The sequence below is a fragment of the Pipistrellus hanaki genome (assembly GCF_964339955.1).
Source record: "Pipistrellus hanaki genome assembly, chromosome: 1".
Taxonomy (NCBI): Eukaryota; Metazoa; Chordata; class Mammalia; order Chiroptera; family Vespertilionidae; genus Pipistrellus; species Pipistrellus hanaki.
Window position 1 is genome coordinate 69396066 of NC_140503.1, and position 23899 is coordinate 69419964.

Below are 23899 nucleotides of genomic sequence, written 5' to 3' on the forward strand. Positions count from 1 at the left end.
TTAGGAAAGCTGGACTTGCTCTGGCTCATCAGGTGGCAGCCTGTGCTGGCACTATGGTCACCACCAGGTGAGCCTCTGGAAGTCACCTGGGGATTGTTTAATTTTTTTCCATTTTTGTTATTACCAAAAGGTCCAAGCACTGAATTGTTGGGGCCTGAGCCAGGTATGACGGGAGCATCATGCAACCCACCAGGTTGGGCCAAAGGCCTCCTTCCTAACCTGGTACCCAGCAAGACACTGCTCTTTCTGGTAGATCTGTGTGTGATTCTGTCTGCCCTGGAACTTACCCTGAAGCCATCCTGTACTGAACTCCACCACGTGATCCATGAGGATCTCAATTTGCAGAGGTCTGAGGAGTGAACCAAGAGAAATGGGATGGATCCCAGGTCTGTACACGGCTTCATTCTTAATGATGTTCCCTAAGCCTGAGAAGTATCTTTGGTCCAACAGTGTATGGTAGACAGGTTACTCCTGGCCCAGAGTTTCCAAGGCTTGTCCTTGATGGGACTTATCAGGCAAGATGTCAGAGGTGAGTTGGACCACTGGGGAAGAGCTCCAGGATATCTGACAATTATAAAATGCCAGGAATTCGCCTCTGCCAAAGTGCAGGACCAACCTGCAGTTTGTGCTGGCACCGTGGGCACCACCAGTTGAGCCTCTGGAAGCCACCTGGAGCATCTCAGCACCTCTTGCAGGGCTGTCTATCCCCCAAACACTCCAAACCGTTGTCTCTACTGTGGGACTGAGAGGACTGGTTTGAGATTTCTTTGCTGCCAGGGCCCAAGCTCTGCTTTTGGTACCCAGCCTCTTCTTCCTCTTTCCTTTTCATAGAGGTTCTGGCAGTGGATTGTTGCCAGACCTAGTTTCTTCCTCTGGATCAAATCTAAGGAATAATTTTTTTTCATGGACTTGGGTGTCCTAGATTCACAGGGGCAGGGTTTAGCTTCTTACTGCTACCCCCTGTCTTGACCATCTGCTGCCCCACACAGGGGGAGACCAAATGGTGAAACTTCTTCACAGATGGTCTTCTGGTATCTTGGCTCTGGGCCTTCAGCCACAGGAAAGGCCTGCACACAGCTTATGGCTCATAATGAGGGGAATAGTATGAGTTCTTAATAAGATTTAGATATTAGGTCCTTATCAGGTGTATAACTGATGAATATGTTCTCACTCAGTGGATTATCTTTTCATTTTGTTGATGACTTTCTTTGCAAAAACTTTTTAGTTTGAAGTGGTCCCATTTATTTATTTATTTTTTCTTTTGTTTCCCTTGCTTGAGGAGATGTGCCAGAAGAAAAAATATTGCTATGAGAAATGTCTGAGATTTTATTGTCTATATTTTCTTCTAATTTTTTTATGGTTTTGAGTAATATATTGAAGTCTTTCATCCATTTTGAGTTTATTTTTGTAAATGGTATAAGAAGGCGGTCTAGTTTCATTTTTTTTGAAAGCATCTATTCAATGTAAAGGTATCATTTAAAAAAGTAAAGTAGTATTTCATTGGTTTTATTTTTATGCACATTTTATGGCTGGGTTTGCTTGGATGAAGGTCCTGAAAATGCCAAAAAGACATGGAAGGATTAATATGCACTGGGGTCAATACTAGGAGGTTTCTGGAAAAGGAGAGCTTTGAGCAGGTTTTGAAGGGTAAAAAATGCACAACTCCTATCTGCCTCCTATCAGGCCTGATCTGCTGTTCCCTTTCCTAGAAGCATTCTCAATGCACTGTTGTCTTCCATGCTAGCTCATCTTCACTCCTGAGATCTCAGTCACCTTGACACTAAACATGAATAACAGTTCACCCTATTATTTTCATCCCTGCCATTGTTTATACATGTGGAAGATGATTAAGCAATTTCTCCTGCTTCTTCAGCTTATGTATGCTTAAACTGATTGAAAATTATTGTAAAATCCACATGACTTTGTTTAAATGTCTTCATACTCCCCAGGTATTCTGCCTCATTTTAAATCATCAGTAAGTGAGTCTAAATTGACAGGAAAAATTTTCAAAGGTGATGCTCTTAAAACATCCAGTCTCTGTTTTGTTTCATCTCCAGTGACTCATTATAAGATTTTCCTTCCAGTTGTTCTTACCAAACTGACTGGGTTCCAGAGACAATTCCCTTGACCACCTGAGCTAAGTTAGCAAATCCAGTCTTTGCAGCAGCCCTGGATCACTATTCTCTGGTGCTGTCAATTAATTGCCTTTTTAAAAATTGTCAGCTTTTTATATACTAGTATTAGTATAAGCAGAAGCTCAGTTATCAATATATTCTAGTTCTCGGAAGATACTGTGGTCTAAGAACAGGTAGGCAAAAGATGAAAAGTCAAGATAACAACAGGAAAAAATTTTGGTGTGGTTAGGTAGGTTATAATGTAGGGAAAAGGAACAGATTACATTAGGAAGTATATAGGAGCAATATAGATTGCTTAGAAAATCAAATAACTGACTTACTTTTACTTGCTGCTAGAAATGTATCTCAGGTTTCTAGGGTAAAACTAAAGCTGTGGAGGAGAGTCAGGATCAGCACAATGCAATGCCTGTAGCACAGGCAAGGGATTTGGTGTTTCAAATGATGACTTAGAAAAAGATTTACTTACTTTTTATCTCATTGACCTTTTTTTTTAATTGGAGTGAAGGGAAATTAATAATTCACAGAAGTTAGAAGTCAAGACCACTTACTCTGTTTTATTTCTGTATTTACAGAGAAGCTAAAAAAGGATGATATTCACTTCAGGTATTTTTTTTAAGAGGATAAAATATTATCTTTATTATAAAGATAAAGAATGAGTTGGAGATTGTTTTTTTTAAATTAATTAATTAATTTTTATTTTATTGATTATGGTCTCACATAATTGTCCTTATTCCCCCATTCCCATCCCAAACCCCTCCCTAGATATGGCCCCCCCCAACCCCCATTGTCCATGGCCACTGGCTAAGCCCATATGTATGCACACAAGTCCTTTGGTTGATCTCTTCCCCTTACCCCCATCCTCCCTTACTTTCCCTCTGAGGTTTGAGAGTCTGATCGCTGCTTCTCTTTCTCTGGGTCTGTTTATGTTGTTCATTATTTCCTCTAGATGTGTGAGATCATGTGATCCAAGAAATACCATTGTAAGAACCTAAACTGCAACAGCCATAATGGTTATGCTTGAGACCAGAACCAAATGATGCACACAGAGTTTGGAGAAGGATTGACTGGTAAAGTGTCTTCCTGAGAATGTACTTGACCCCACCTGCATGTCTATCAACATATCTACCATAATTTTTGACTGTTATATAGAAAAAAAAATCTTGATTTGTTGGGTATTTAGTTGTTTTTCCCCTTCATATCTACTTTTGGCCACCACAATGTCAAATAAGGTTAGGAGAAAATAATAAATTTAGGAATCTAGAAATATGGAAACTGATCATAAGAAGAAAGGGACAACTTAATGTGGTTACTTAATTCAATCAAGTACTGTAAGGATTCACTTAAAAGGGTTTTTGATAATATCTTTATTTTACTTTCACAGATCAACAGACAAGTGGATATAGAATTAAAATAAAGAACTAGAGAGTTCAGTTGGAAGCAGGAAAAACATCTTGGACTCTAGAGTGATAAAGCATAGGAATGGGTAAACAGAGGTACTGAATTCTCAAATACTATGTCTTATTCATGATTTAGATATGCCAACTGATGCATTATATATGCCTGGCCAGAAATTCATTTACATACTTACTGGTTTATTTCTGTAGGTTGATTTAGTAGCACACTAATTATCTCTATTTTCTTCAACTATAAACTTGAAAATAAATGAGAGTTTCTCCCTGGAGACTGACCAAATCCATGTAAGTATGAAAAAGAAATCACAATGTTTAGAGTGAATGTTAGAATTATTATAACTTTCATGGCTTTTAATTAAGAAAAGTTTGGTGTTAAATGAAAGTCCTGGAGAACAAAAGATTCAGTGTTCTTGCAGAACATACTCAATCTACTTGGAGCAAAAATTGGCTCATATCACTCTTTCAGGGGCTGGTAGATGCCTTCATCTAGTTTTGGGTATTCAACCAGGAGTCACTTTTGTTTTTGAAACCCTGAAGATACAAACCATATACACATTAATGTGTTCTGATATTCAGTTCTTTGTTTTGCTTTCTTTCCCTTTTTAGATTACTGGACTCATTTTTAGAGTTCACATTTTTCTTGTTTCTTTATCCAAAACTTTGATGCATCTCCTTTAGGCTTATTATACTGTTCCAAATTTATTTGGCTTTTTATACTGTCTAAAATCACAGTGGCTTACATACCTATATTTGTGTTAGCTACTAATCCCCAAAAGTGCTAAGAAAAAGTAATTTACATAAGGATGTGAAAGAGTTGTAATTTCTTATTGCTTAAGACTAGAGACATTAGTATTTTGTTTCCAAGGTGTATCACTTGGGTACCTAGAAAAAGTCTAATTCTAACTACCAAATTAGAGAGTACATTTGGTATATAATCATTTGTGTGTATGTGTGTGTGTGTGTGTGTGTGTATGTATGTGTAGAGATAATGAATTCTTCCATAAAGTTTGCATTTTTATGAAGTGTGGTCATTATTAGCTCATAATGCTTAGAAAAATGACTTGTTAGCAATTGTTTAGAAATATTTATTTCTTTGCTTTATTCTTATCTGTCTTTTGTCTGTCCATTTATTCATCATTCTTCACTCTTTCAATCCAGTTATCCATCTATTCATCCATCCATCCATCCATCCATGCATCCATCCATCCATTCATCCATCCATTTATTCATTTATCCCTCCAACAAACACTAATTAGAGGCACACTGTATGATGGGAATGGTGCTGGGAACCTGGAGAAATAGAATAAAAGACTTTGACTTTTCCCTGGAAAAACGTGTAGTTTAATGCAGGGCATCTCAGCCTTGGCACTATTGACATTTGGGGTTGGATACTTCGTTGTTGGGGGCTATACTTTTATCCTGGGCAATGGAGAATGTTTAGTAGCCTCCTTGACCGCTACACATTAGATTCAAGTAATAATCCTGGTCCTTCCAGTGTGATAACAAAAAATGTTTCCAGACATTGCCAAATGTTCCCAGACATGCCAAAAGCATCCTCAATAAGAAAACTGGCTTAATGAGAGAGACTGAAAAGGACCTATTTCCATGTATTTTGATAAGTCCTATAAGAAAGGTACACATATTGAGGGTATATTTTGGATATATTCTGACTTTGCTCCCACCTCTGGTCATTGCTAATATATTTCTGCAAAGCAGTTTTTGGTTCGATCCCAAAAGGATACAATACATATCAGAAAACTATTCACCATAATTCATGATTGATTTATTTTGGTATTTCATGTGACAGATACTCATCCAGGTAAATTATTCAGTCAAAATAGTTAATTAGACTTTATTATTGCTTTTTCTATCATGTAGTTTCTATTGAAATGACGTGTAGAGATAAGTACCATAAATTATCTTTTAAAGAAAGTAGTTATTAAACTATTAAAAATGAGCTGGTATGCAGATCAGGATGCAAATAACTGGAATATGCAATCATTTCAACAAAAAATTTTTTTGGGCCTATGTGTGCTTTTTTAATAAAATTTTTTGGTTACTTTTAAATGAAGTTGTTATTACTCATATATTATGTCACAAACAAAGGTTGACAACAGTTAAACAATGTTCCATTAAATCTTACTGGATGCTTTGCTCAGATAGCAGATAATATAGGTCCCTTACTGTTACATTTCCTTTGCTTACATCATTTCATTTATTGATGCTCCAATGCTGTTTTCTCTTAAGTTCTAAATAGAAGCATAGCTTGCTTCAGGGTTTGGAGAGTGTTGACGGAATGCCATAGTTCTTTATGTTCTAGTATTCAAGGAGCCATCTGACTATTGCTTCAAATGCTTTCCTGCTTCTCATTTGGTCCTGTAAAATTTTGATTATAGGAAATCTTTATCTATTGGTGATAAGTAGAAGTGAGAAGAATTTGCAATTGTCTTTTTGCTGAAGTTTTGATAATTAACAGGTATTAATGACAGCAGAGTTTTACCATAGTATCGAAAATTCTTAGCTCTTTATTTTCAGAGATAAATATTTCTCACTTTTAATTTACCCTGGTTATAAACCTATAAAGAGAAGCTATGGAGGATTAAATTTTTCTCTGCCTAATGTTTTAGATATGCAGAGGAAACTTCTTAAATAGTGGTACAACTAACACTTGCTTGTAATACTTCAATGTTCATCTTTGTGGGTGTTCAGCAGAATACACATAATTTTCTATCACAGTTCTAGATGTCTTGGCAGAATAAATGCATATGACACAGAAAGAGAACACCTTCTTGTAACATCCACCATCCATTGTAGTAGAAGTGGCTGAAGTTATGCTTTAGGGGCTGTATCTGCATCTTTGCCCAAGTGTAATTTGGCCTGCCCTTGGTAAGTTGGCCAGTGTAGCCAACCATAGCAAAGAGGCATTTTGTCTTTTGGTACATGCAGGTTTGACAGTAACCGAGTTGATATTTTTTTTCTGGCTAAATATAGAAACTAATATTTATGTAGCGCTAGTATTTTGCTCATTATTTGCAATTTTGGATGTATTTTGGTGAGGCTGCATAGAGAAGCCAATGACTTAGCTTCAAAAAATTAAATAGAGAATATTTTGTTATCTTCACATAATAATTCCTACTGGGTTATAACAACATTTTAGCCGGTACTACTATCTGCACTATTGAGTCCCATAGCTTTCTATTTTCTGTGTTAGAGATTATTTTTTTAAATTTCCTACAGACTCCATATTAAAGCTTCAAATGCTTCCTTATTCTAGAGTTCTTACTAAATTTGGTGACCAAATGTACATTTACTGGATTAGTACCCTTCATAATTCTTTTATTTTCCTATAAAAGCTCTGCATGATGTGCACTATTTTACAATCTCTAAAATGTGAGGGTTATTTATAGCCCTGAAAATTTCACCATGCATCATCTCATTACATCCAGAATACAAGGTCTCACTAAGTCTACCTTTATCACCCTCCTCTAAGTCACCATCATTTCTTGCTTGGATTATTGCAAAAATAATCCTAGTTATATCCTTGACAGTTTTAAGTGTATTAACAATTCAGCAGCCTGAGTGATCTCTTAACAATGTAAGCCAGATTTTGTTGTTTTCCTGTTCAAACTCTAATTATCTCATTCAGAATAATAACCTAAATCTTATGACTCATAAGGCCCTACTACACATACTGCACCCCTTGTTCCATCCCCCAAAAATTCAGGTTCAAGACCAAGTGAATTCATACATCAGAGCTTTTATCTTGCTGTTATCTCTACCTGGAATATCTCCACCCCAAACCTTCATGGTTTGTTCATTTACCTTCTTTAGCTTTCTTATCAGTCAACTTATCAGCAAAAATTTCTCATAAATTCTATTATAAAAGCACTCCCCATACTATTCCCCTCCTTTGCCCATTTTTATCCATACTGAAACAATCAACTGACATTTATATATCTATCTATATATTTAATTGTCTTTTTCCCCCCTGCCAAAATGTAAATCCAAGAGATAGGTATTTTTGTTCTTGGCTATATTTCTAGTGCTTAGACTGTTTCCTAGCACATAGTAGGTGCTTGATAAATGTTTATTGAAGGAAATGAGTTAATAGGACCGGACAGTAACTGTATTGAATCAGTCCATTTATTATTATTTTTTAAAAAAATATATTTTATTGATTTTGTACAGAGAGGAAGGGAGAGAGATAGAGAGTTAGAAACATCGATGAGAGAGAGTCATCGATCAGTTGCCTCTTGCACGCCCCCTACTGGGGATGTGCCCGCAACCAAGGTACATGCCCTTGACCGGAATCGAACCCGGGTCCCTTCAGTCCCCAAGCCGACGCTCTATCCATTGAGCTAAACCGGTCCCGGCAGTCCATTTATTATTTATTTATTGACTTATTTATTATTAAATTTGTTGTGGTGACATTGTTAATAGGATCAATTAGGTTTCAAGTGTAAATTTTTATGTTACAAGATCTATATATTGCCCATCACCCAAGACAACTCATTTTTAGTCACCATATATTAGGCTCCCTTCATCCCCAACTCCTTTCCCTCTGATAACTACAACACTGCTGTTTGTGTTAATGAGTTTCAGTTTTATATCCCACATATGACTGAAACTGCATGGATCTCAGTTTTTTCTGCTTGACTTTTCACTTACATAATATTCTCAAGGTCTGTCCCTGTTGTTGTAAATGACAATATTTCATCCTTTCTATTGGTTGAGTAGTATTCTTCACCTAATCATCTATCAAAGGACACTTCAGTTGTCTCCATGTCTTGGCCACTGTGAATAATGCTGTAATGAACACAGGGGTGCATATATCTTTGAGATTACATGTTTACAAGTTTTTTTGGGTATCTACCCAGGAGAGGGATTGCTAGGACACATGGTAGCTCTATTCTTAATTTTTAGAGGAATTGCCAGACTGTTTTCCATAGTGGCAGCACCAGTCTACATTCCCACCAGCAGTGAATGAGGGTTCCCTTTTCCCCACAACCTCTTTACCACTTGTTATTACTTGCCTTGTTGATAATAGCCACTCGAATAGGCATGAGGTGGTATCTCATTGCAGTTTTGATTTGCATTTCCCTAATTGCTAGTGAGTTTGAACATCTTTTCATATATCTGTTGGCTATTTATGGGTATTTGTATGCCTTCTATTGGGAGGTGTCTGTTTTGGTCCTCAATTAACATTTTTTAATTGAGTTGTTTATTTGCTTTGTGTTGAGTTTTATGAGTTCTTTATGAATTTTGGATAGTAAGCCTTTGTCAGAGCTATTGTTCACAAATATTCAGTTGGCTGCCTTTTTTGTCAGTTTCTTTTGAGGTGCAGAAGCTTTTTAGTTTGATATAATCCCATTCATTTATTTTTGCCTTTACTTCTCTTGCCTTTGGAGTCAACTTCATAAAATATTCTATATGACCAAGGTCCATAAGTTTAGTACCTATGCTGTCTCTTCTATGTAACTTATTGTTTCTGATCTTATATTTAGGTCTTTGATCCATTTTGCATTCATTTCTGTACAACAGGACAAGCTATAATCCAATTTCATTTGTTTGCATGTGTCTTTCCAATCTCACCAACATTATTTATTGAAAAGGCTTTATTTTTTAAAAATATGTTTTTATTGATTTCAGAGAGAGGCAGGGAGAGGGAAAGATAGAACCATCAATGACGAGAGAAAATCATCATTTGGCTGTATCTTACATGCCCCCTGCTGGTGATCAAACCCACAACCTGGTTTTGTGCCTAACGGGGAATCCAATTGTGACCTCCTGGTTCATAGGTCGACACTCAACCACTGAGTCACACCAGCCAGGCTGAAGATGGTCTCTTTACTCCATGGTGTGTTTCTGGCTCCTTTGTTAAAAATTATCAGCCCATATACATGTGGTTTTATATCTGGGCTCTCAATTATGTTTCGTTGATATGTGTGTCTTTTTGCCATTACCTTGCTGCTTTGATTATCATAGCTTTGTAGTAGAATTTGAAGTGTGACACCTCTAGCTATGCTCTTTTTCCTCAGGATTGCTGTGGTTATTAAGGATCTTTTGTGGTTCCTTATAAATCTTATTTTTTTTTTGTTCTATTTCTTTAAAGAATGACATTAGGATTTTAATGGGGATTGCATTGTCTGTATATTACTTTGGATAATATAGTCATTTAAACTATATTGACTCTTCCAATCCATGAATACAAGATATTTTTCATTTTGTTATGTATATTTTCAATCTCTTTTAATAATGCTTTGTAGTTTTCAGTATACAGGTCAGTAGTTCATTCCTAATTTCCTTAATTGCATGCTTTATTTCCAGAATTTCTGATTGGTTCTTTTTTTTTAAAGCTTTAATTACTTTGATAATTACTTATTTTGTTAATTAATTTGTTTTCTGAGTGCCTTGAATTGCCTATCTATTTTCTCACATCTCATTGAGTATTTTCAGAACTGCAATCGTGAATTCTTGGTCATTTACATTATATATTTTCAAATGTTCCAACTTGGTTTCTGGAGAGTTTTAATTTCCTTTCTGAACTTCCTCATTACCATGGCTATTCATAGTATTTGTAGGTCTCTGTCTAGGCATCTATTGTACTGCTGACTTTTCTCAACCAGTTTTAACTGAAGAGGTCTTTCTACTATTTTCCAGTAGGTGGCACAGAATCACAAGATTTTTTACCTCTGTGACTTCCCATAGCTGACCTCTTTGACTTTCTTCAGACAGTACAGTTGTGTTGCTTGGGGTGGGGTTTGTTTTGCCCTCACTGTATTGATGACCCTGGACCTCCATGGGATCCTCCCAGTGTGCCCCACACGGGAATCAGTCATAGAGGGAAACCACAATCCTATTGCAATAGCCTTTGGTTTACAGATAATGTGTTCCTCGACCTGATACCAAGGCAACTGGACATGAGTTTGGGGAATTCAAGGTGCAGCAGGGCTCTGTGGCTCCATTTCTTTGTCTGAAACATCACTGCCCAACAGCAGACGCTGTGGCATAATCCCTCTGCTGTGTCCTTGCCCTCATGTCTCTGCTGACTCAGCCACTGTTTGCACTGCTTGCCTGCTGGATAGCCCAGCTTGACTCTCTGCTCCTCCAGATCCAAGAAAGAGCCTGCTACCACCAGCTTCCTCCACTCTACAGGCCTAGCTGTTGGGCTGCATCTGTGGTTGTTTGGGCTCTTCTCCCTTCTTGCCTCCTCGTTTATTCCTAGTTGCTCACCATTAAATGCTTCAATGTACCGGTCTCTCAGGTGTGTTTCTATGTTGAACAGGGAATTCTTTGTTGATATACTTTGAGTTATAGTTGATTAACTTGTTGAAGTTTCCGGGCAGCAGGCCAAAGGGACCTCTCATACTGCCATTTTTCTGATGTAACTCATTCATTTATTTAAAATATTTCTTTTACTACTTAATATTTGTAAGATTCTGTATGAGATTAAAAATTTAAAGGCACAATGACTTATAACCTTGAGTAGTTTATAATCATTTGAGGAAATATACATGTGACCAACTCTAAATACAGTAAATAAACGTGGATGCATAGGTGGGCTATGGGTAAACTTAGACATGAGGTACCATTTGATTTGTATATTAATGAATTAATTATATTTTTGGAAATCAAAACAGGATAATTTCTTGCTTGAGCAAAATCAGACTCACAGGATCTTACAAGTCTTTCTGTCATGGAATAGTCCTCTTTTGCCTAGTCAGTATGTGAGGGAGAGGATAGTTAATGGTGGTGAAACTGATAAAGCAATTTAATATTGAATGCCCTTTGTTTATGGTTTCATCAGGTGCACCCATGGGAACCAGTCCATCAGGTCACTCACCATTCCTTGTGCTAGCGAGACCACCTGACAACTCAGTTACTGTCATATGTAATGACAGCAACAGTGGCCAGCAGAATGTTATGTGATATTTGTGAATTGCTCAGGTAATATTTGATTTCCAAAATTTATGTACTTTTCCACAGAGGGTATTAATATAATAGCATTAATTTGAGTTGTGTCATTTTCTTCCTTTAGGTACAAGAGAGTGCACCTACCAAACGAGTCAATGTATAAAGCCAATCATTCTGTGGTGTCTGAATTTGTGTTCCTGGGACTCTCCAACTCCTGGGAGATCCAGCTCCTTCTTTTTGGCTTTTCTTGTCTTTTCTATTTGTCCAGTATGATGGGAAACCTCCTCATAGTGGTCACTGTGACGTTCGATCCTTATTTACACTCCCCCATGTATTTTCTGTTAGCCAACCTCTCCATAATTGACATGATATTTTGCTCCATTGCAGGACCCAAGATGATTTGTGATCTTTTCAGGAAGCAGAAAGTCATCTCCTTTGGGGGTTGTTTAGCTCAGATTTTTTTTAGCCATGCTGTCGGAGGTACTGAGATGGTGCTGCTCATCTCCATGGCCTTTGACAGATATGTGGCCATATGTAGACCTCTTCGCTACCTGACCATCATGAGCCCACGAGTGTGCATTTTTATTTTAGTGATTGCTTGGACTATTGGTCTCATTCACTCTTCGGCCCAGTTGGCATTTGTGGTAAACTTGCCCTTCTGTGGGCCTAATGTAGTAGACAGCTTTTATTGTGACATACCTCGGCTCATCAAACTTGCTTGCACAGACACCCATAAATTGGAGTTCATGGTCACTGCTAATAGTGGGTTCATTTCCTTGGGTGCTTTCTTCTTGCTCATTCTCTCTTACATCTTCCTCCTGGTCACTCTTCAGAAACACTCCTCAGGTTGTTCATCCAAAGCTCTTTGTACACTGTCAGCTCATGTTATTGTGGTGTTTTTATTCTTTGGTCCACTGATTTTTTTCTATATATGGCCCTTACCTTCAACACATCTGGATAAATTTCTAGCCATATTTGATGCAGTTTTAACTCCATTTCTAAATCCAGTCATTTACACATTCAGAAACAGAGAGCTGATGATGGCAGTAAGGAGAGTGTTCAGTCAGGTTATGGGTTTTAGAAAAAATCACTAAGTGGCTTTATTAAAACACAAAATTTCCAAGTGACTATTCATAAATTTTCTGTCCTTAATAGCCAACCTTCATGAAGAGTGAACCATCTTTCTTAGATCTTGTTCTTTTGTTTGAAACATATTCCTTTGAGTCTTCATTTTGCTGACTGTCTGTGGTAGTTTCCATGCATTAGATAAAGCAGCCATTGCTCCCAGTCTTGAAAAAGTGGCTTCATATCAGAGATAAACCTTATTGTTCAACCCTGCCCTAACTCTTGGTTATCTCCCACACTTTCTAATTTATTTCATTCATTTATTTTGTTAACCCAGGTCTTCCTGGAAGATGGTGGCCAGGTATTTTGTTAACCCACACAGAGCATATTTTTTAAATTGCTTTTCAAAGAGAGTGGAAGGGAGGGGAAAAAGGAGAGGCAAAGAGAGAGAGAAAGAGAGAAAAACATTGATGTGAGAGAGCCACATCAATTGGTTGCCTCCCACACACCCCAACCAGGGCTGGGGAATAAACCCACAACTGAGGTACATGCACTTGACTGGTAATTGAACCCATGACCCTTCAGTGTGTGGGCCAACACTCTAACTACTGAGACATAGTGGCCAGGGTCAGCCCATTTTATTTTTATTATTTTTAAATATTTTTTTATTGTTTAACATATTTCATATATTAGTACATATACCTCCTATCTCCCCCTCCCCATTGAACTTCCCTCAACCTCTCCTAAGCCCATTTTATTTTTAATGGCTCCCAGTAATTATTGAGGGTATGCCAAGACCTATCAGTTTCTTAAGACGAGGATTTTGGTCAGCACCAAGATTCAGGATGATTAAAAGCCAGATCTTCAGGTAGCAATTTTTAAAATTTGTAAATATATATAGTCTTGTGGGACCACAAGCATAAGCCCCGCTGACCATCAGTTCCAGGCAACCCCCTGGATAGCATTTACAAAAATTGGGGTTTCAGATGAATATATAAGCTCCTATTTGGGAGATAATGATGAGTTCTGTGGAGCAGAGGGAGAATGCAAAGATGGTGGGCACTTGCCTCTATTCTCTGAGAGCAGGTCTGTCCCTGGGCCCCTATATTGGGCCAACCTGAAGCTTTCCCCTCAGGCCAGAGCTCCAGTTCAGGCAAATAGGCCTCTTTCACAGAAAGACTGCTCTCTGTGCTGTGCACTGGGGGTGGTAGTCCTGCCTAAAGCTGTCTCTGCAATTTTTATAGTCTGTTGGGACCCAGGAACCCAGCCCCTCTGGCCACCAGGAACAGGTGTTCAAGGGACATCCTCTGGATGGCAGTCACAAAGACCAGAGCTCCAGACACCCACGTAGAAGCTCCCCTTGGGGAGATACTAATGAGCAGCGATTTTTAACCTTTTTCATCGCTTGGCACACATAAACTACTAGAATTCTGAAGAACTCCAAAATACATTTTATATTTTAGGCTGAACTGATTTAAAAAAATAGGTAAATTTTGACTCATTCACACCAGACAGCAATTGTGTTGGCTGTTGTCATTTCTTTAATTTGACAATTAAGGGAAAAGAGGTCAGTGCCCTTGACTAAATAGTTAGGTATTGCATGTTTTAAAAATTCTTGGGGCATATGGGTTGGAAAGCACTGCTCTAGAGATCTGCATAGGGAGAGTGAGGAGATGGTGCTGCTCAGTCTCTTTCTGGAGAGCGCTCTAGCAGGTCCTCAAATGTGTGTCAAGTCACATGGTAGGTAAAAATCAAAGGAGCTTCTCCCACACAAGGCTCAGATAGCCCTGGGCCACCATTTTCACACTGAGCCCTGGGGCAAGTGAGTTCTGTGCCTGAAAAGTAGTTTTTCAGATTATTATGGCTTTGATGGTCTTGTGGATGACAGCCCTGTTAGCTTTTCAAGGCTTGGGGGGTTGTCACTGGTGAAGGTCTTAAAAGTTGGGGTGCTTGTTGTAGGGTTCAAACCCTTTGATCCTTAGGAAGCAGCTCCAGGTTTTGGGTTCTTTCCAACTATGGGTCACTGAGCCCAGGGTGGGGTTCATGACGAGATTGTGTTCTAGCCTCTCCTACCTGCTCTCCTTGGGTCTATGTGTAGGAGTCGCTTAGCCAGTTTTTATTTTTATTTTTATTTTTCAGAGGAATTTGTTCCAAATGTACTGTAGATTTGGTATGTTTGAGGGAGAAGGTGAGTTTAGGGCCCTCTTAACCGAACCAGGACCATTTTCTGGGATACATTACTGAGGGTTTATGGACCTTCAGCGCCATATTCTCCTGTATTTTGTTTTTACTGAAGAATGGGTATGTGGACAAAAGGGGCCACATGCTAATCTGACAAGGTCAGGGGAGGCCTGCATGACCGCTTTGCAAACTCAGAGACCTAAAGTAACACAAAGAATGGTCTGAAATTAAACTTTAAACGCAGTTATGGTGGGCACTTAGGCCCTAGGCCAGTATCTTCCCTGACGAAGATCAACTTAGATCTTTATTGAGCCTTTTACCTCTAAGAGAACATATCTGTGAGATGTTTGGGTAACTTGTAACTTCCCTTTTCCCGGAGCCCCTGGGGCACAACCAAATGTGGTGGGAGCCAGGACAGATACCACAAATTCCTTCATTATCATGTTAATTGTTCCTGCACTCACCTAAGTATGTGTCCACCATTTTACTTTTTTATCCAACCCCAGGGGTTTCCCACAGCTTTGCTTTACCCCACCTCCTTCATCTATCACCAATGGATTTCATGTAACCCATCTAAGTCCCTCCTTTGATTGCAATATATAAATACAAATGTAACCCGCCTTTCTCTGGAGCATTATCTCAATTTGTTGAGGTTCTGCTTCCCTAAATATGTCGACAGTTTGGCTCAAATGAACTCACAAAATTCTTTACAGATTTCAGTGTTTTTTTTTTTCTCCCGTTAACAGGTGACATTCTTTCCTGATAACACAGAGAGACTTTTAATAGTATATGATTGGTATAGAAATCAAAGGTTATATTAACCCTTCTGTTTCAGTTCCCAAATTACTGTGCCAATAATACCTTTCACATATGTTAAATTATGATGTAAATAAGTATTTTCCAGAAGAACCATACTATTGTTTTCAAGCTACTCTGCCCTATATTTGATACATTTGTTAAAACCATGCTTCAGTCCATGTTTGTATCCCATATCTCCCTTTTCACCTGTTCTGCTTTGTTATCTCAGCCTTTTGGTTATGTGCAAAAAGTAGCAATCATCTTTAGATTTTAGTTACACATTCTAATTCACAAGTCTTGCTTTCATACTTTGTTCTATATGTTGAAGAATGTTCTTGCCTTTATTTTTAGTCAAGTACATCAGGTGTTAATAAACTTTTTCTGTAAATGGGCAGATTGTTTTGGTTTTGTAGGCTGTATGATCTCCTTTGCAACTACTCATTTCCACTGTTGTAGTATTGAAATAGCCATAGACAACACATACTTGAATAGACATTACTGAGTTCCAATAAAACTTTATTTACAGCCGGGACCGATTTGGCTCAATGGATAGAGCGTTGGCTTGGGGACTGAAGGGCCCCAGGTTCGATTCCGGTCAAGGGCATGTACCTTGGTTGTAGGCATATCCCCAGTAGGGGGTGTGCAAGAGGCAACTGATCGATGACTCTCTCTCATCGATGTTTCTAACTCTCTATCTCTCTCCCTTCCTCTCTGTACAAAAATCAATAAAATATATTTAAAAAAACAACAACTTTATTTACAAAAACAGGAAGCATGATAGATTTGGGATGCCCAACGTATAGATTTCTGTATTCCCCCAAATATCATAGTCTTTGTCTTAAAATAAAAGGCAGTATAGCATCACTCAAAATTTACAGTTAAAATTCAGAGATTCTGGTCCAAACAGCACCAACTTACTTACCTTACATAAAATACTTAACCTCTTTGAATTTCAGTTTCTTCAAAGGCTGAAATACAACTCACAGATTATGGTTATAACTAAGTCAGATGATATTTGAAAGGGCTTTATCCACTTAAAAATTAGCTTGGGTTCCTTTCCTGGGCTATTACCACTTGCTTAGAGTCTGTCAGTTTGAAAATAAAATTTGTTTTATATTCTAATACATATTAACCTTGTCTTCTCCTTTGTACTCCCCTCACCTCCTGAAAATATATCTTGTGATATATCTCAATTATCTTGTCTTTTCATAGTATTGTGTATGTACTTTCATTGCTTTATATCACCTGTCAAGTTGAAGATTTAATTCTTCCTCTTTCAATTCATTGGTAAAATAATAATGGCAAATATTTATAGAGTACATACTATGTGTCAGGAACTGCTCTTAGCTTTACCTATTTAATTGATCTAATCCTCATAGCTATCCTTGAGATAGATACTATTATCATCCCATTATACAGATTGGGAAATGGAGCACACAGATGTTAAATAACTTGTCTAATGGTATATTTGAGTTTAATTCTGGTTCCAGAGGCTGGATTTAAAAAAAAAATATTTTTTATTGATTTCAGAGAGGAAGGGAAAAGGGAGATAGAAACATTAATTATGAGAAAGAAAAATTGATAGGCTTCCTCCTGCACACCCACATTGGAGTTCGAGCCTAAAACCACTGAGCAACCCTGGATGGGCCAAAGGTTGGATTTTTTAAAAATCATTATGTTATTTTTCTTCTAAGAATATCATTTGATGTTTTAAAAATGTCACCTTCACTTTTTAAAATAAAAATATACACTTTTAAAAATTAGAATTTCTCTCTCTCTCTCTCTCTCTCTCTCTCTCTATATATATATATATATATATATATACTTTTCAATCTTGATTTTTTTTTTGCTGCTGTTATAATATGAACATTTTTTCAAGGAACCCTGCCTCCTACTAGCCATGATCAGTGAGGGGACAAGGTTCTGTCATATATTGCTGTTGTATCCTGACCCTGATTCCTACCAGCTGATGCTAGGGCTTTACTGTCGTGAAGCTTCACAGCTTTGTAGCTCAGGTGTCAGGTTTCCTCTCCCTGAGCCTCAGGTCCAGCGCTTCTGGTTCCCTATGCAGGGACCCACACACCTCCAAGTCACCCGTTTCCTTCCAGTGAACAGCAGGACTCTGCCCACAACACCAGGTACACCTGCTTAGCTCACACTCTCCCTCTTTTCAGGTCCTTGCTCAAGTGTTGCTTTATCACAGTGCTCCTCCTGCTGGCCATCTGAAGTAAAATATCTGATGTAAAATGTTGAAAAACAACTTTCTCCAATCCCTGCACTGGCAATCCTTACTAGTGCTACTCCAGTTAAAATGTTATATACACATATCAAAACCTAACATTGAATTTACATATGCATCTAAGTTTCTATATATTTAACTGTATCTATGCACCAATCTATCTACTTACCTATTCATCCACCTAATGTATGCATGTATATAATATCATCTGATCTTGGACTTCACCCTGTTGCAAGCAGATATGGCCAAATGTTACAAGGAACTCATGTGATACACAGTCTTTTTTTTCCCTTCTGTTTTTAAAAAATATATTTTATTGATTTTTTACAGAAAGGAAGGGAGAGAGATAGAGAATTAAAAACATTGATGAGAGAGAAACATTGATCAGCTGCCTTCTGCACATTCCCTACTGGGGATGTGCCCGCAACCAAGGTACATGCCCTTGACCGCAATTGAACCTGGGACCTTTCAGTCCGCAAGACGACGCTCTATCCACTGAGCCAAACTGGTTTTGGTGATATACTTAGTCTTATCATCAACAGGTATGAGCATCTTTTTCTTATTCTCCCAGAAATTTGTATTAACCTTAACCAAAGCTATAATGAGTCTGACAACTCTTGAGATACAACAAGTAAGTCTATATATTTTAGCGTAGGTGATAATAGCTTTAGATTTTCTTTTGGCTAACCAAGTATGTTATGCCTGTGTTATTGCCAACATTTTTTGTTATACTTGGATAAATATAGGAGCGAAATGGAACAATTCTTCTCTAAACTGAAGAAGAGGGTTTACCTGGCATGCTAAGTGGGGGACACATTATTTTAGCATCAGTTTGGTAATTTTAAATTATGTCTCTGACCCCACTCTGCAATGTTTAATCATTACTGTGGTCTTGCATTGAAAGAGCAAGCAACTTCCAAACCTTTAAGTGCCGCTGTACAGTTGCTGTCATGCCATATGACTCACCAGCTCATCATTTGACGAAAGGAGCATGGAGATCAGTCTCTAAATGAATGCAAAACTACTGTTTCTGTGACAACAATGTCATCTAGAGATCCTGACAGTGATGTGGATCAGGAGTGAGGCTACTTTCTTTGATGCTCTGGTTGGGTCAGAGCACAGTCATCAAATTGTGCAAGACTAAGAACTGGAACAATCATTCCCATCAATCATTTCCATCAGTTGTGTAACAACAACCAGGGAATATCTTGTGATTTACGTAACTTGTCCTTCTTCACCTCAACCCACTTTATCCTAATTAAGTGCTAGTTTGGAATTCTTGTGTTCTTTCTTTCTGCAGTAAGTAAAAAATATGGTTTCTAATAGACCAAATTTCTTTATTTGAGGAAAAAATTTCTGTATAAAAACTCTTAAATTTACTAATGAATGCTTTAGAAAATTCCTAATCTGAGAATGTAAAAATTATACCATTTTTTTTCTGGTTTTATAAACAAAAATACTTAATATAAAAAGTTCTAAGATGTGAAAACCTTTAATGTGAATACTTGTAATGTGAATTTTAAAATTCATCTTTACTTTAGAAATAGTAGGAGGGTGGGTGGCTATATTTCTTTTATTTTCTCAGATAGGGAACCATAGTGGCAGTAGCTTCAAATCAAGATTCAAAGGAGGCTAGACATTTTCTTCTAGTTGGTGGTTGCACTTTGGTTTTTGTCTCTTATTTTTATTTGATTTCTTTAAAAAAATATATTTTATTGATTTTTTTACAGAAAGGAAGAGAGAGGGATAGAGAGTTAGAAGCAACGATGAGAGAGAAACATAGATCAGCTGCCTCCTGCACACCCCCCACGGGGGATGTGCCCGCAACCAAGGTACATGATCCTGACTGGAATCAAACCCGGGACCCTTTGGTCCGCAGGCAGATGCTCTATCCACTGAGCCAAACTGGTTTCGGCTGACTTCTTAATATTAAAAATTTGAGTCTGTTTTTGAGATAAAGGAGCCCTGTCTTTTACTGACAGTACTAATCAATCAATATGTTTTTATTTTTTTTAACACAACAAATCTGAAACCCAATAACAACTCAAGTTAATTATTTTAATGTTGGTGATAACACAATTCAATTAGTTTTAAGACCTTTAATATCTAGTACTGTATACTCAAAATCTATCAGGTATCCTAAATGACAAAAGTCATTTAGCCTCTTTAAAAAACAAACCTTTCAAATTCATTACACATTCAGTCTAGCCATGTTGCATTCATACAATTATTTTTCAAGGATATAATTGATAATTAATTTTTCAAGTCCAGGTCTTTTACATCCTTGGTTAAGTTTATTCCTAGGTACTTTTTTTTAAAATTCAATTGCAAATGGGATTGTTTCCTTAATTTCTCTTTCTGATAGTTCATTATTGGTGTATAAAAATGCAACTGATTTCTGAATATTAATGTTTTTCTGCTACTTTACTGAATTCATTGATCAGTTCTAGTAGGTTTTTGGTGGAATCTTTAGGGTTCTTTCTATACAGTATCATGTCATACCCAAATAATTACAGTTTTACTTCTTCCTTTCCAATTCAGATGCCCTTTATTTCTTTTTCTTGTATAATTGATGAGGTTCAGACTTCTAATACTGTGTTGAATAAAAATGGTGAAAGGGAACAACTTTGTCTTGTTTCTGATCTTAAGGAAAATACTTTTAGCTTTTCCCTGTTGAAAATGATGTTGGCTGAGGGTTTGACATATATTGCCTCCATTATGTTGAGGTATGTTCCCTCTATTCCCACTTGGCTGAGAGTTTTTGTTTAATCATAAATGGATGCTGAATTTTGTCAAATGTTTTTCTGCATGTATTGATATGATAACATGATTTTTATTGTTCAGTTTGTTTATGTGATGTATAATGTTAATTGATTTATGGGTATTGAACTAATCTTGCTTCCCTGGAATAAATGATGTATGAACTTTTTAATGTATTGCTGAATTTGGTTTAATATATATATTTTTTTATGACCTTCACACTTTATTACTAATCCTTCTCAAGCCAAATAAAATATATACAGACCCAAGACAGTATAACCATTTTCTGATTAACAGAAAAGTTTTTTTGTTCCATATGTAATGACTAAATTACACCAACTGGTTACAATGACAAAACATCTCCACATATACCATGCTATAGGTACTTTTTAAAATATGCTAGAATAATATACTTGTAAATTCAGTGGCTCCATCTTTCTATAACTTATCCAGGATTGATGAGGGTTTTTTTTGTTCCTGCAAAAGTCTTTGATGTTAATTTCTTTCTATTAAAATGTTCCCACTAATCCCACACTAAAAAAGGAATGTCTGTTCAATGTACACATCACACACACACACTCACACACACTCACGCACACACACACCACACACACCTGTTGCCATGGGGTTTTTTGCAAAACCCACACTGCTTGCTGGGAGTCCACATATATTTGTTTTCAAATGAAGAGCCATGATCTGAGCCTTCTTTTTTTATGGTAGCTATGTTATCTGGAATGAACAATGGTGGCTCATCCAAAGAAAAACTTTTGCTGCTTCTTCTTTGACGGGGTTGTAAGTTCTTCTCAGGTTTTTTTGGTTTCAGTTTATCCTCCTCCTTAAAATGCTCTGCACCGCCTGCATGTTCAAGCTCTTCCTTCGCATGACTATTGGTTTTTACTGCTGGAGCCAGCTGCTGGGGCTTGTGGCACTGCTTTTGACAGGAATGTAATAAATGTCCAGTTTGTGCAGGATGATGAGGTTCTTTAGAGCAACCAGGCTGACCATGAGGCTTATCACTCAACCAATGTGTTACAGGTTTGGAAATCTGTGCTAAATTTTGATCTTGCGTTTTTTTCGAATTGGAATGAGCTTGATTTTTCACAGACTTAACCCCAGAATTGCAACTCTGAATCTTTGAATCCTTATCAACTTGCTTTTTTCTCACTTTGACTGGCCTATGAGAATTTTGCTGAGATTCTAATTCATCGGCATTTCGTTTCACACTTTTGACACTAGCTTTAGTTTTGTTGTGCATTAATTCATGCTTCCCTGCAACAATTTTTTTCAGAGTATCTGTGCTCGTGTTTTGCTTAGAGTGAATTACAGGTTTTGTGTGTTTGGATTTTATGTTTTTTGATTCTAAGCAAGAAACACTATTTGGTGGGCTGTTTCTGACATCCTGAAGGGTTGCTGTTCCATGAGACTCCATTTCAATACTTTCAACAATATTCAACTGTTTTAAATTTTGGTCAGGCACATCACAAATAGCATTTTCTACAACATTACACTCTGGTTCAAAAGCATTAGTATCAACCACCTCATCAAAGTTTGGTTTGTCAAATTCAGTGCTCTCCAACTGTTTATGATTAGACTCTATGTCTTTACAATAACTCAATGGTTCTAGTTCATTTCTATGAAGAGAGTTCTTAGCTTGATCAAATTCCCTGGTATTCTTCAATTCCAAATGGCATTCATTTACTTCATCCACAGTGCTAGACAAACCTACAAGGTTGTTTTCGGCCTTATTTGGATTTGCATCACCACAGAAAGCAGCAGAGGATTCTGGTTCCTCAACAATTTGGTCACCTTCATGGGATAATTTGATCATTTCCTTTGATTCTTGTTCAACTTTTCCCTTTGCACTCATTTCTTCTACCATAGTCTCATCCACTTTATCTGAAATAGAATCATTCTTTTCATGTTCTTCTTTATCTGAAAATGTAAACAATGGACTAACAGTCTTGATTTTACATTCAACCAGAGGTTCATTTTTCTTTTCTTCAATACTATCACAAGTCTCTGAAAGGAGTGGACAATTTAATTCATGAGATGGCACATTTGCTTTATCTTGATTATTACACTTCTGCTTAGAATCTAATCCAACTTCATCCTTCATTTCAAGACAAGATGACACTGAAGAGTGACTTGAAGATACTGATTCTTCTGATACTTCAGTTTGTTCAAGTTGCCGACTGCTCCTTCTGCTCTCTTTATGATACTCAGATTTCGGTGATGTACAAGCTTCCTCTTTTGTCTGACACCTTTCTGGTTGTTTCCCCCCTGCTTTAGGGGCAGACACAGTCTTCACAGGTGCTTTTTTTGTGCTTTTTAAGGTGCTGCATTTGAACGCTTGGCAATAGTGCTTTGTCGCAAACTTCTTACTTGTTCTTGTGCCATTAAACGAGGTGATTTTCTTGGTGATCTCACTGAATTTTCTTCTACTTTGTCCCTCAAATTCCTGTTAGGTAAAATCAGTTCTTCTTCATCAATGGTATCATTGCCACTTTCTTTAACAACTCCTTCGTCCATAATATCGTCAAGACCAACAACTGTTGAACAAGGCATCTGGAAATTGGGATCATTGCTATCCAAAACAGGCAAACAGAACTGGTTACTTGCAGATCCTAGCATAGGATCCTTATCGCTGAGCATGTTCTTCAGCGAGTCCTCTAAGACATTTTGACGTGTACTAAAATCCTCACAGACTTCATTCTCCAGGTTGGATCCTAGAAATAGGGCATCATCTAAGTGTTCAGTAGGAATTAAATGATTAAATGTATCAACTATATCCATGAAGACTTCTCTGTGTGTCTTTCAACCCCAGCTCCGCCGACGAGCGCTACCACTGGCAGCCAGAGGAAGATGGTGGCCGCCGCCGCCGCGGAGGAGGAGGAGGAGGAGGAGGAGGAGGAGGAGGAGGAGGCGGAGGAGGAGGAGGGGGCCGGGGGTGCGCGGAGAGGGGGTACGCGCTGCCACAGCCTCTCTTCCTCACGGGGTCGGGCGGCTGCTGCTGACGACACCGTCCTGGCTGGCGCGCCGCCCCCCTCCTAGGCCTCGTTGCAGCAGCCGCCGCCGCCCAGAACGCGAGGGTCGCTGGCCTCGTGGGGACTGTACGGCGGTGCGAGACCCCACGGCCATTGGCGTGCGGCGGCGGCGGCGGCGCGGGGGGAGGAAAGCCTGAATTTGGTTTAATATTTTGTTGATAATTTTTACATCTATGCTCATCAGAAATATTAATTTCTCTTTTTTGTTATGTCTGTTTGGTTTTGAAATTAGGATAATGATGGCTTTATAATGAGCATCTTTCAAATATTTTGAGAAAAATAGATATTAATTCCAGGATTTTTGTTTGTTGGGAGTTTTTTTTTAAATTTCTTGTTTTAATCTGGAAGATT

At 37.9% G+C, this 23899-nt stretch overlaps 2 protein-coding genes and 1 pseudogene across 3 annotated transcripts; 1 reads left to right on the forward strand and 2 right to left on the reverse strand.

Moving 5' to 3' along the window:
- Positions 1-8625, reverse strand: LOC311620421 (endonuclease 8-like 2; annotated as a pseudogene). Its single transcript has 3 exons — positions 8581-8625; positions 191-1048; positions 1-86 (listed from the first exon to the last, which is right to left on the reverse strand). The product of its transcript is annotated as an endonuclease 8-like 2 (transcript).
- A 2991-nt stretch (positions 8626-11616) lies between these two features.
- Positions 11617-12555, forward strand: LOC311610715 (olfactory receptor 4F15-like; the record flags this gene model as incomplete). The annotated part of the gene is made up of 1 exon (XM_084862258.1): positions 11617-12555. One exon carries the CDS (start codon positions 11617-11619, stop codon positions 12553-12555), a length of 939 nt encoding a protein of 312 aa, XP_084718384.1.
- An 8163-nt stretch (positions 12556-20718) lies between these two features.
- Positions 20719-23429, reverse strand: LOC311610481 (PHD finger protein 3-like). Its single transcript, XM_084861782.1, is given in 2 exon segments — positions 20719-22835; positions 22838-23429. Coding segments are annotated over 2 exon segments (2202 nt in total). The 5' UTR covers positions 23298-23429; the 3' UTR covers positions 20719-21093.
- Positions 23430-23899: the final 470 nt, after the last annotated feature.